Source organism: Perissodus microlepis, chromosome 5 (genome assembly GCF_051167445.1).
Source record: "Perissodus microlepis isolate ML-2025 ecotype Zambia chromosome 5, ASM5116744v1, whole genome shotgun sequence".
Taxonomy (NCBI): domain Eukaryota; kingdom Metazoa; phylum Chordata; class Actinopteri; order Cichliformes; family Cichlidae; genus Perissodus; species Perissodus microlepis.
In genome coordinates this window covers 13,796,296-13,807,541 of record NC_140465.1, presented here as the reverse complement: position 1 = coordinate 13,807,541, position 11,246 = coordinate 13,796,296, and the positions used below count along the sequence as shown (strand labels likewise).

The following is an 11,246-nucleotide window of genomic DNA, read 5'->3' as shown; positions in this document are numbered from 1 at the left end:
CCATTTTTGCCCAGTCTCTTTCTTATTGTTGAATCATGAACTCTGACCTTAACTGAGACAAGTGAGGTCTGCACTAAGCTATTTAAATAAAAATCTATCATCGGCAGTCATCTTATCATAAGTTAATCGGTCTTTCGACAATGCATTTATTAGCTCTCGTGTAGTTTTTATTACTTCGTTGTAATTAATTATGGATTCTTCTTGAATTATACTTTTTTTCAGTTATTGTTCCTTTAGTTAGCCTAATTTTCATTTACTTTGAAAGTTTCAACCGGAAGCTGGTTTTCATCGCCGGCATGATACCGACTGTGCTAATGTCCATCAGTTCCTGGAAATAATGGCTTCGTCTTAGTGAAATACTACAATGTTGTGTGTGGTTATGCATAGCAGTCAAAGAGTTCGGCATGTGTGATCATGTAAGCCCATCTGTTGCTGGAGAGCTTTGTAGCGTTACTCATCTGGACAGTACGGTAGCTAACTGACGTTACTGTTGGACAAGGACAGACAGACAGATCATGAGGGTTTGGAGGACCAGCCGACAGTCTGGGAAATGTGTAGCTTTTCTCGCCATCTTTATGCTAATTTTGAGCGCAGAGCTGGTGAAAACAGCCTCTGAATATGACCCCTATTACACCCTGGGTGTCAGCAGGAGTGCCAGTCAAGCCGAAATCAAAAGGGCATACAAGAGGCTTGCCAGAGAATGGTGAGTGACTGACAACCAGGCCCCTAATGTCAGCGCATCATATCTTAGCTGACAGTCAGCAGTGTGCATTTCACATATGGCATGAACTGCTGTTAGTATTTGCTTAACCCATCACTGTGTAGGCCTGTTTCAGAACCTTAAATGTAACCCTCTTTGAACCTGCTGGTAATCCGTAATGTCACCCTTTTGTAGGCACCCAGATAAAAATAAGGACCCTAATGCTGAGGACATGTTCATCAAGATTTCTAAGTCTTACGAGGTGGGTGAAAAGGGATCATTACATGTCATTTTAACATGGTTCATTTAATTCACTTTCACTTTCTTTATCATAGTCTCTTCCCTAAATTGCAGACATTACTGTCAGAGCCTTATCGTTTCCCGTTTCCTGTTTTGCACACAGATTCTATCCAATGAGGAGCGAAGGTCCAACTTTGACCGGTTTGGGCAGAAGGATGAAAACCAGCCCTTTGGCCAGTCACAGCATCACGGTTTCCGCAGCTTTCACAGCAGCTTTCACAGCAGCTTTTACTTTGATGAGTCCTTTTTCCATTTCCCCAGGTACCCTCTGCTGTCAGTGTAATCTGGGCTCCTCTTTGTGTTTGCAAACCAAACAAAAATATATATAAGCAGATTCCTTACATACACCACACATCAGTCCATACACTGAATACATCAATTTTGCCTTTTACACATATTTAGACTTGATCCTGTTATTCTTCTTGTTCATTTTTTTCTTTCTTTTTTTGGAGAAGGTTCTCTATCTCATGAACACTAATTTAACCCAAGCAAACAAATGAAAGTTACAGTTGCAGTTTACACTCAAGCTGTGTACTGTTAGCATCTTTGAGGTTAGATCTTAAAACACTTCATGTTTTTCCCTGCTTTTCTCCAGGAACAGAGACTTTTCAGACAGCAAGTACATGCTTCGCCTTGCACAGTTTAACAACGAAGTCCTTCCAGATAGCCACAAGAGGCCATACCTAATAAAAGTGACCTCAGAGTGGTGCTTTGCATGCATCCATATCGAGCCAGTGTGGAAGGAGACCGTGCAGGAGCTGGAGCCTTTAGGTAAGGATATCAGTGTGTCCTAACACCATCTTGGGATAAAGGCATCAGCTCACAAGATTAATGTCTGCACAACTGCCCATTAGGGCAACAGTGTTGAGATGCTTTACTGAGATCCTTGCACTTCTTTAATTATTCATTATGGTTTATTTGTTGTTCTTGGTTTCTTGAAGCAAAGAGTGAAACAAGAGAACTCAACTCTATATAATGATTGTGAATAGTTGAGATTTCGGCTTATTAGAAGCACAGTTAGTCTGTATCAGCCGTCTTGCTGTTTATGCAACCCTCTTGCACCGAGCTGATGTCACCTGTGAGAACAACTGGGATTTACATTGAATTTCACAAGGTGGATGTTACAACTGTTTAACAAAAATCTCTTGCTTTGCTTCAAGATTCAAGGCCTTTATTGTCACTATGCAAACATAACAAAATTACAGTGATACTAATCTCCCGTGGCACGTAACATTTAGATGGTGACAGAAATAAAAAAGAAAACAAGTAAAATGTAAGAAGTACAAATGATTAAAAATTCTGCACTAACAAAGCTAAAAAGAACAGCAAGAGTGAGGGTGCATTAGCAGTTTTATAGTACTGGACAGAGTGCAAAATGATTACGCAAGTTCTAAAATGTTGATAAAATAAGTCATGTACCCATATAAATATGTCTATCTGAAGGATGAAAACATGACTGTACGTGAGATATAGAAGAAGCATAGCTCTGAAGGTGCCTGCCTCATGGGGCGAGCATAATAAATAGCGTCTAAGGTGTGTGGAGGGTCCTTGTGGATTTGCTTGGCCCTCTTCACGCAGCGAGTGATGCAGAGATGTGCTCTGTGCTGGTGATGTTTCATCCTGTTTTCACAACCTGCTCAAGGGCCTTTTTGGTACATTTGGTGCAGCTACCATATCAAGCTTTCATACAGTTTGTGAAGATGTTTTCTTTATTTGTCTGTCAAACAGCTGTTGTGACTCACCTACAACTGCTGAGGTTTTGCCATCCCAAGAAATCCCAGCTTCAGAAACCTGAAGTTGGGGACTATCTCCATGGCTTCTTTCATTAATGTATAGATGTTTTTGAGGTGCATGTGTGGTTTATTTTGTAGCCCAGATGTCTACAATGATCTCTTTGGTCTTTGTGTTCACACACCATAATATCATAATTTGAACCTTTTCCCTGTGTGCATCATTTAGGAGGCTACTCATGATTGTATTATTTGCAAACTTAACAGTGGTGCTTGAGTCTGGACGGGTTCAGTAATTAGTGTAGCTTCTGATGCTAAAGCAGTATTAAGTACTGTGCTGTTCAGGTCATTTTATGACTTAAACTAGGGAAATAGTAGTTCTTCTTAGAGGCTTTAAGAGTCTCTTATTCCTGAGCTTCACAGTAGTTGTTTAGTGAAAGTGAAAATCAATCTTAACTCTTTACCTCGTAAAGACGACATTTAAAATCGTCTCCGGTGTATATAAGTAAAGATCATTGGAATATTTTTTCCAAGGCTAGCCCCAGTAAGCTGTATAGGCTGAGACCTCCTTCGCTAAACCTCTGACGCACACACAGTCATTTTATTTTCTGGAAGCAGGCCGAAATATGACAGAAACCTGAAACTCAGTTCAGAAAAGAGAAACGAGGGTTAGCACTACCAGGTGTCCAAGGGGAAAGAGCTAAAATAGAATTTACTCACATCACTTGCATCCTTTATTATTATAAACAGATTTAGCCATAGATACATTTGAATACAGAGAAATTTGCCATCAGCTTGTTGTAAGTGAAAAAAAGTTACATTCAATGACATTAACTCACCATGTAAAATTATTGGATGATAACAAATCTGCCAATACTGTTTAGGATTTATTTATTTATTTTTTAACTTGCTGAGGCAGAGGATTTGTTTTACTTAACTGTGCCAGGTCCAACTGTAATCTGTTGTTATTTTTACTCCAGGTGTAGGCATCGGTATTGTAGACCTGGGCTTTGATCGGGCTTTGGCCAAGCAGCTGGGAGCTTACCGTGCTCCCTCCATCATCGGGGTGGTGAACGGAAGAGTGACCTTCTTCCATCAGGCAGTGGTGCGGGAGTTCCTGCGACAGTTTGTTGAAGATTTGCTGCCCCAGAAACTGGTGATGAAGGTAACTAAAACTGACACAATTGTGCTGCTACTGCATGCGTGTGCCATCATCAGTTTTTCTTCTGTGTTTATAGATTAGTCATCATGGCTAGTAAAGTTGCAGGAAGTATATTTTTCAGCTAATTTCTGTTGTTTTTGTAGATCACTGACGATAACTACATGGCATTTCTTGAAAACTGGCATGTGGAAAATAAACCCAGAGTTCTGTTGTTTGATCAGGTCCCCATTGTTCCCCTGCTCTACAAGGTAGGAGAAGAATACATCCATTTTAGCTCATTTATTTTCACCTTAGATGGTTAACAATCAAAAACGAATACAAAAGCAGCGTCATTTTTGTTTTGAGCACCCTTTCAGGCTCTAATCTTTCCATTCGACCCCTCAGTTGACGGCATTCGCCTTCAGAGATTATGTGCGTTTCGGCTTTGTGGACCAGGGTGGCACAGGCAGCACCAGGCTCCTGCTGCAGTACAACATAAACACATATGCTCCCACCATGCTGCTCTTTAAGGAAGACACGGTGAAGCCTGTTGACATCATCCAGGTACACCAGGAATATGCTGCAGCTTAAAGCCGGTTCCTTATGGTAATAGATTTCAACTTTACATAGAAGGACCTTTGTTTTTTTATCAGGCCAGAGGGATGAAGCGACAGATGATGGACGAGTTTGTCTCAAACAACAAGTTCCTGCAGGTGCCACGACTGGTCAGCCAGCAGCTTTTTGATGAGCTATGTCCTGTCAAGCAGTTCCACCGGCGGAGGAAGTAAGACATTTTGTGACCAGATTAGTAGCCAATAGTCCTGCACTTATGATCCTACTTAGATTGACCTCTTGTAAACTGAACCAAGACTGTTAGAAGAAAAATAATTTTTTATAACTGTAAGAAGCAGAATAGTTGGACAGTTGTCATGATGGTAATGCAAAGGTTGTGTAGCTACATTTGACTGCGGTGGCTGGGGAGCTGATTGTGAGTGGTTTGCAGGTACTGTGTGCTGCTGATCACAGGTGATGACCCAGCCAATCTCGCAGCCAATAAGGCCTTCCTGGACTTCGCCTCAGCCAACAGCAAAGATGTGCTACGGTTTGCATATGTCTACCAGCGTCAGCAGCAGCCTCTCTGCCAGGCATTGCTCCAAAATCAGGGAGCACACTCTGCTCAGGTCAGTGGTCAAAACACACACAGTCCATACTTTACTGCGGCCCACTCCGGCCAACGCTTTGGGAATCACTGCTTTGCAACAATCATCACTTTTCTGTCTACAAAAAAACAAAACCTCAAGGACATCCTGCACTTTTTGGCAAACCACCTTCATATACCCAGAACAACCTGCAATGGAAGATCTCTCTGATACGATGTGTCACATTACCGATATGTGCAGACTAGAGATGGTGCAGCGCCTCAAATTACAGTCACAGTGCTCCTAAACACTGACAGGTGGTGATTCTCGAGAGGCGGAGCCAGACTGGTAAAGTCCTGTACCGCTCCGTGAGCGGTGGCTGGAATGGCAGCGAGGAAGACAAGTACCACCTTCATGAACAGCTGGAGCTCCTTCAGAAGGACCCCACCTATCTGACTTCAGACGCCACCTTACCAGAACTCAACAACGAGATGGCCCCCGTAAGTGCCAGCGTAGATGCTTTAGTCGAGAGCCTGCCAGGCTGGGTCTGCATGGGCATTCACACATTCATCTGAGGGTGAACTTCATTGAATTATATTTTTGCATTAATGTTCTTATTTTCCCCCTTACCAGATTTTTATCATTCGGTGGATGAATGCTGCTTATGATTACATGCTTCAAATATACGATGACCTTCTCTACTCAAATTGGTAAGACAATACTGATCCAGGGAATCTGCTGAGTTCATTGTAAGAAAGAGACAGTCAAACAATGTTTGTTTTTCCTGATATTTTTGAAATGATTAAGTAGGTGAATCATTCTGTATCAGAATGAATGTGTACGTTGAGGTGGCTCTGTATGTTCTTACGTTCTGTCTTTAATTACAGCTGTAATGCTGCTCCTCTAAAGTGTATCAACATGTAGAGACAAAATTAGCTGAAATGAAAACTTTGCGCTGTGCATTGTATTTTTTTCCTGTATGTTTCAATCCAAACTCCTTTTTTTACTTCATTTTTTTCCTGCAAGGCGAGAGATGATGCCTATTCTGTCCTTGATCTTCTCAGCACTCTTCATTGTTTTTGGCACCGTCATCATCCAGGCGTTCAGGTGAGGTAGACCCTGTTGGCAGACATGCATGCATACCGAAACTTGACTGGTTGGCAGGTGCTTGCAGATGTTGAGCTGAGTCAAACTCTGGGAAAATATCATGATCTCAAAAGACTGACGATTTTCTTTCTTTGGTATATTTTCAGTGAGCCGGGTGAGAGCAAACCCCAAAAACCAAAACCAAAGGAGCAAACACGAACTGAGGATGATGCATCGAGCAGAGCAAGTACCTTCAGGTAATGTAATGACAAGTATAAGAGCCACTCTCATACCTTCCATGAGCGACTCTAACTGGAAATAATGCTTTTGAAAGCATATTTTGAAATTTTGTAGGTTTTTATCTAGCAGGCAGGATCCATGTGACCTAATAGAGTAGTAATTGTATGTTAATAGTTTCTCAGTCCAATACACCAAAAACCTTTGTCAAAAGAGAGTGCAGGTATGGGTGAGTTTTGTTAGATAAATGATCATGTACTTTTTTTATGCTTGAAGGATTCTTCGGTCACTTTGAAGTGGTGTAAAAAAACAAACAAAAAGAAACATGAAACTGGACTAAAAAGGATTGTAAAAGAAGGCAGTGTGCAAAGAAAAACTTTGAAAGACCTCCGAGAAACCTGGAGAGCTACTGCTCAAGACTAACTTTGAAACTCACAAAAACATTTGGCTCTTTGGAAGCAAAATATAAAGAAATGAATAATGACTCAAAACCTTTGCACTGTACTGTATATGGACATGAATTACAAGAGCATATTTCATTATTTTTTCCCCTTTGGTTTGTGTAGCCGTCCTCCAAAAAAGGACTTTGTGGAGGTGACAGAGCTAACAGGCATTACATACACCAGTAACCTTGTCAAGCTGAGGCCTGGCCACATCAATGTCCTGCTGGTGCTCACCAATGCTTCCAAGAGTGCTTTGCTCCGGAAATTTGCCAAGGAGGTTTTCTCTTTCTCTGGGTAAGTGTGGAGGTTTTACTTTTCATGAGTCTAAAGTGGTATCTGCTATACTATTGATCTGGCCTGCTAATATCCTCCAATGGCTATCCTAAATCCTAAACCTCTTTGCTGCCTATCTGCAGGTCTGAGACCCTCCACTTCTCCTTCCTCAACGCCGATAAGCATCGCCACTGGATGCCATCACTCCTTCGCTTAGATCGTGATGGTGCGCAGAGCCAGAGCCATTCAGATGACGAGGAGGAGTCTTCCAACTACATGGGCTATGTCCTGGCCCTGAATGGCCACAAGAAATATTTCTGCCTCTTTAGACCCGTGTTCACAGGGGACGATGGCAGCGATTCATCTTCTGATACCTCATTCTCCTCAGACAGCAGGAGGAAGTCCCGTTCCAAGTCAAGGTCTAGCTCACACTCCCGATCGCGATCCCGTTCCAGGGAGGATGGATCCGGCTCCAGGAGAGGCTCCAGCAGGGCCACTAGCATAGAGGTCCACCATAAGCTTGACAGGCTGGGACTGTGGATGGAGAGGCTAATGGAGGGGACCCTGCCCAGGATACGTGTCCCAGCATGGCCCATGCTTGTTGACGACACCGCAGAGGGCTGAAGCTGAAGTAAGAAAATTAGTTTTCAGGTTTGTTTGTTGTTGTTTTTTTTTTAAAGCTCTATTTTGCAGATGTAGTTTGCCACTGAACTGTTGAAATCCAGTGTTTTACAACAGCAGAATGCGCATTCTTAATTGTTTTGTTAACGTGTTTACATCCACACAATGCATTATGGCTCAGACGTTAGCTCTAGCTAGCTGTGTGTGCAAAAATGTTTATCTACATTCATGAGGTTAAACTCATGCAGCATGGGAGATGTGCGTTTATTTCTGTCTGCTCAAGGACTTAAAAACCACATTGAACCTCTGAACTTTCCATCCACTGTTAACACCTCCCTAGAGTTTGACCTTTTAACATTATGTCCCACTGATGGAAAAATCTGACACTTCAGAGGCTTTCTTTGGGAGCAGGCTAATGATGGCATGCGAACTGAAATTGTTGCACTGTTTACAGATGATTTGTTTCTGTGGGATTGCAGGATCCTTCACTTGAATTTGATTTTGTACTTTAGTTTGCTATTCATAGCTGACATCGCTTTCAGACAAACAGAACTTACACAGCCTCAGAACACCCAATAACAGGGTGAAATGCATATTGATTAACCTGCTTGAGGCTGATTTACCTGTTTTGTTTGTTACCTTCAATCAACAGGAACAATAAATCAAACCGTATATTTGTCCATTTTAATACTTGGCCCTTTAACCACAGCAGATGTTAATGCATGGCCTAAGTAGCCCTAAAATCACATCATAAAATTCACCCTTGTCTCTGTAATATAATAATTTGCTGCTCAACAAATAATAATTGTATTCTTCTGTCTTTTGGAAGTCATTCTAACTGTATAAAATGAAGTGTAACTAAATTCCTTTTTAAAACAGTTTATTTATTAAAGTGTGCAAATATGTTTGACCTTGATATCTCTGTTGTTTGTGCTTCTTTTAACCGACACACATTGTTTATGTATCTACACAGTGCATCATATACAAGTGGGCAAATGGATGACTAATTGAGTCAGATGCATTGTTTCCACAGTATATTTTTAGCATCACTTGGTATTTAGAGTACACTTAAATATTTGACATTGTTTACATTTCAACAAATAATACAAGAACAAATATTGACCATAAATACACTCGCGTGTTTTCGTACTAGAAGACTGGCTCAGTTGTTATTAGGAATGTAAGACACTTTCTTCTTGGTCAGGTCTTCGGGGCCAAAGGAAACTGGCAGAAGCTCTTCCACAGTCATCATCATATACAAGCCATCAGGCTTTGACAAGTATACATCCCAGTTTGATCCAAACTGTAAAGAAAACGGGGAAAGCAAAGGGCTGGAGTCTTACAGGATAGTCAAGTGTTTCACACTGAAATGTTTGTTTAATGACAAACTAGCACCTTCTAATGTGTCACAGAGGCCACAAACAGGATAAATATTGCCTAGAGTGACGTGTGAGCTTGAAACTGTGTACTGTATACAATCACTGACTGGAGATTAAAGGTCCTTTTTAAACAAATCTGCTCCAAACCAAAATGAGCAGAGTTAATACCTCTCTCATGAACTGCCTGCAGCCTCCACATGGGGAAATGAACTGGTCACTCATGTCACTGAGGAAAGGAGAAGAAGAGTTTTGAATTGGCAAATAGTTGTTTACTTATATGAAATGTAGAAAGAAAAACTCATGGCTTCTATTTAATATTAGGATTCATGGCAGAATTTCACATAATTAGTTATAGTATCACTTCTCCAGCTTTTTCAAGATTTCTGACTGCTAAGGAGAAGTATCCTATAGCCTTAACTCTTCCCTAACAAACAATATACAGACAAAAAAAAGTCTTAACCTGGTTTAAGAAATAACATTGGTAGTCTGTCTGTGTTTCTTAAGGTTTAGCGACGTGCACAAAGACACGCAATGTGGAGTGAGTCATAGTCTCAGACAACAGCGGGAAGGATGCCTGCATCTGTGGAAATGGAGAACTTTCCAGATTACTGTGTGTGTGCGTGCGGGTGTGTGTTAATTATACGTGCTCCTTACCTGGCAATTGCAATGGCCTTGAAACATCGGTGCCCTTCTGACACTGCCTGTGCAATAACGTTCCTCTCAGCACACATTCCCAGATTGTAACAGGCATTCTCCACATTACAACCTGCCAAAGACACAAGAATAGAAAGGGATTGTTTTTGGCAACATGAGCAATAAACGGGGTTCTTCACATGGTAAAAAACCTTCACAGCTGTTTACCAGCCTTTTACCCTCCCCAGACATTCCTACTGAGGGACACTTGCCAAGGTTTGTACAGTCCAGTGACACTGACCAGACTTTTGTGTCTGCTTTACTGTAGACAGTGGTCTGACATCCCTCTCGGTGCACACAGTGCCGTTGAAGCAAGTGATAACCGAAGGGCTCCCTTAGCTCGCGGGAACGCTAAGATGTGTTCCTTCTCAGAAATGTGATTTAACTCAGTCATGTGGAATTATAAAAAGCTGAGGATGTAGAGCCACACGATAAATAATAAACCTTTATCTGAGCTTTCTGCACCAAGTCCAGACATTTGAACTGTCAGGTAATCATTAACACAGCGGATCAAGACAACTCAGAACAAACTAATGTGTAATTTCTTGTGCATTTCATTTGGATAAAACAAAAACAAAGGTAAGAGCTGTGAGGTTTTGTCATTTCTCACTCGTGTGTGGAGATCTTGCACCATAAAGAAGCAAGAATTGACTTGACTCAAATACAAACAGCATAATAATTTAGCTCACGTCTTCCCGTCTTTCACTATATACTTTTCAGGGTACAATTATGCTAAAAGTTACTTTTGTGTTTTGGTGCAACAGCATTCATTCAGTAGTAAATAGTAGCCAGTAACTTGCTTTTTTGTTCACCCCAAACCTAAAACCATTACCTTAAAGCTTCATATGATATACATGCATCTACTAAAAAACAAGTTTCACATGAGACTTACCTGTATGCACACTGTTGTCAAGGGTGAGCAGCGCAGCCCCGACTCTGAATTTGCTGTAAGGACAGTAGGCTTGCTTCTTCGCCTCGTGGGAGAGCTGAATCAGTTTTGCAACTGTCTCTTTGGAAACATGTTTAATGTCACGATCCTCAATATGCATCACCTCACTGTTGGACTGGGTTCCTGCCATGATTACGGTTGTATTTTCTAAGATGTCTTTTAAAGTTGGTGTGTGAGCCTGTTGTAGCTCAGCTTTAAATGTGAATGGGACAGAGGGAAAGGGGAGAGGGCACAAGCAGCCAATCACTCACCAGAATGTCAGCATGCTGTCATAAAGAAAGGGAGGTGTTGTCCCTTTGTGACTTTTGTGCAGATGTGACATGAAACCGGGGTTTGGGCAAGACTCTGACTTAAGTGTGACTCACCTGCCTGACCGGATTCTGAGGAAGTTTCGTAGTGTGTTTTAGTTGTGACAAATGACCGAAAAAAACACAGGTTATTCTCAGAAAATGTTTATTTAAGGTCCATATGTTTACAGTCAGTGGACAATAGAAGGTTTCAAAGAGCAAAAACAATTCCTGAAACAGACGTTATCCAAAATCTATGACAATGTTT

The 11,246-nt window shown here is 41.4% G+C and overlaps 2 protein-coding genes across 2 annotated transcripts; one reads left to right on the top strand and one right to left on the bottom strand.

Moving 5' to 3' along the window:
- The first annotated feature begins 277 nt into the window (after positions 1–277).
- Positions 278–8,586, top strand: LOC146386745 (dnaJ homolog subfamily C member 16-like). Its single transcript, XM_084928018.1, has 15 exons — positions 278–703; positions 896–962; positions 1,104–1,261; positions 1,596–1,771; positions 3,711–3,895; positions 4,036–4,140; positions 4,277–4,435; positions 4,525–4,655; positions 4,875–5,052; positions 5,328–5,510; positions 5,644–5,720; positions 6,037–6,117; positions 6,264–6,353; positions 6,900–7,070; positions 7,193–8,586. The coding sequence occupies exons 1-15, from the start codon at positions 516–518 to the stop codon at positions 7,671–7,673; spliced, it is 2,430 nt and encodes an 809-aa protein (XP_084784144.1). The 5' UTR covers positions 278–515; the 3' UTR covers positions 7,674–8,586.
- LOC146386744 (cytidine deaminase-like) lies at positions 8,580–10,905 on the bottom strand. The gene is made up of 4 exons (XM_084928019.1): positions 10,635–10,905; positions 9,704–9,815; positions 9,218–9,275; positions 8,580–8,973 (listed from the first exon to the last, which is right to left on the bottom strand). The coding sequence occupies exons 1-4, from the start codon at positions 10,819–10,821 to the stop codon at positions 8,833–8,835; spliced, it is 498 nt and encodes a 165-aa protein (XP_084784145.1). The 5' UTR covers positions 10,822–10,905; the 3' UTR covers positions 8,580–8,832.
- Between the last annotated feature and the right edge of the window lie 341 nt (positions 10,906–11,246).

What these genes read in the sequence shown, in the direction of transcription:
- LOC146386745 (XM_084928018.1), top strand. Translation starts at nt 516, where the DNA reads ATGAGGGTTTGGAGGACCAGCCGACAGTCTGGGAAATGTGTAGCTTTT. An exon ending in GCAGGAGCTGGAGCCTTTAG is followed by an intron (nt 1,772 to 3,710) that starts GTAAGGATATCA and finishes TTTTTACTCCAG; the next exon opens with GTGTAGGCATCGGTATTGTA. An exon ending in TTGTTCCCCTGCTCTACAAG is followed by an intron (nt 4,141 to 4,276) that starts GTAGGAGAAGAA and finishes TCGACCCCTCAG; the next exon opens with TTGACGGCATTCGCCTTCAG.
- LOC146386744 (XM_084928019.1), bottom strand. Translation starts at nt 10,821, where the DNA reads ATGGCAGGAACCCAGTCCAACAGTGAGGTGATGCATATTGAGGATCGT. An exon ending in AAGGCCATTGCAATTGCCAG is followed by an intron (nt 9,276 to 9,703) that starts GTAAGGAGCACG and finishes TCCTTTCCTCAG; the next exon opens with TGACATGAGTGACCAGTTCA. An exon ending in GCAGGCAGTTCATGAGAGAG is followed by an intron (nt 8,974 to 9,217) that starts GTATTAACTCTG and finishes TTTTCTTTACAG; the next exon opens with TTTGGATCAAACTGGGATGT.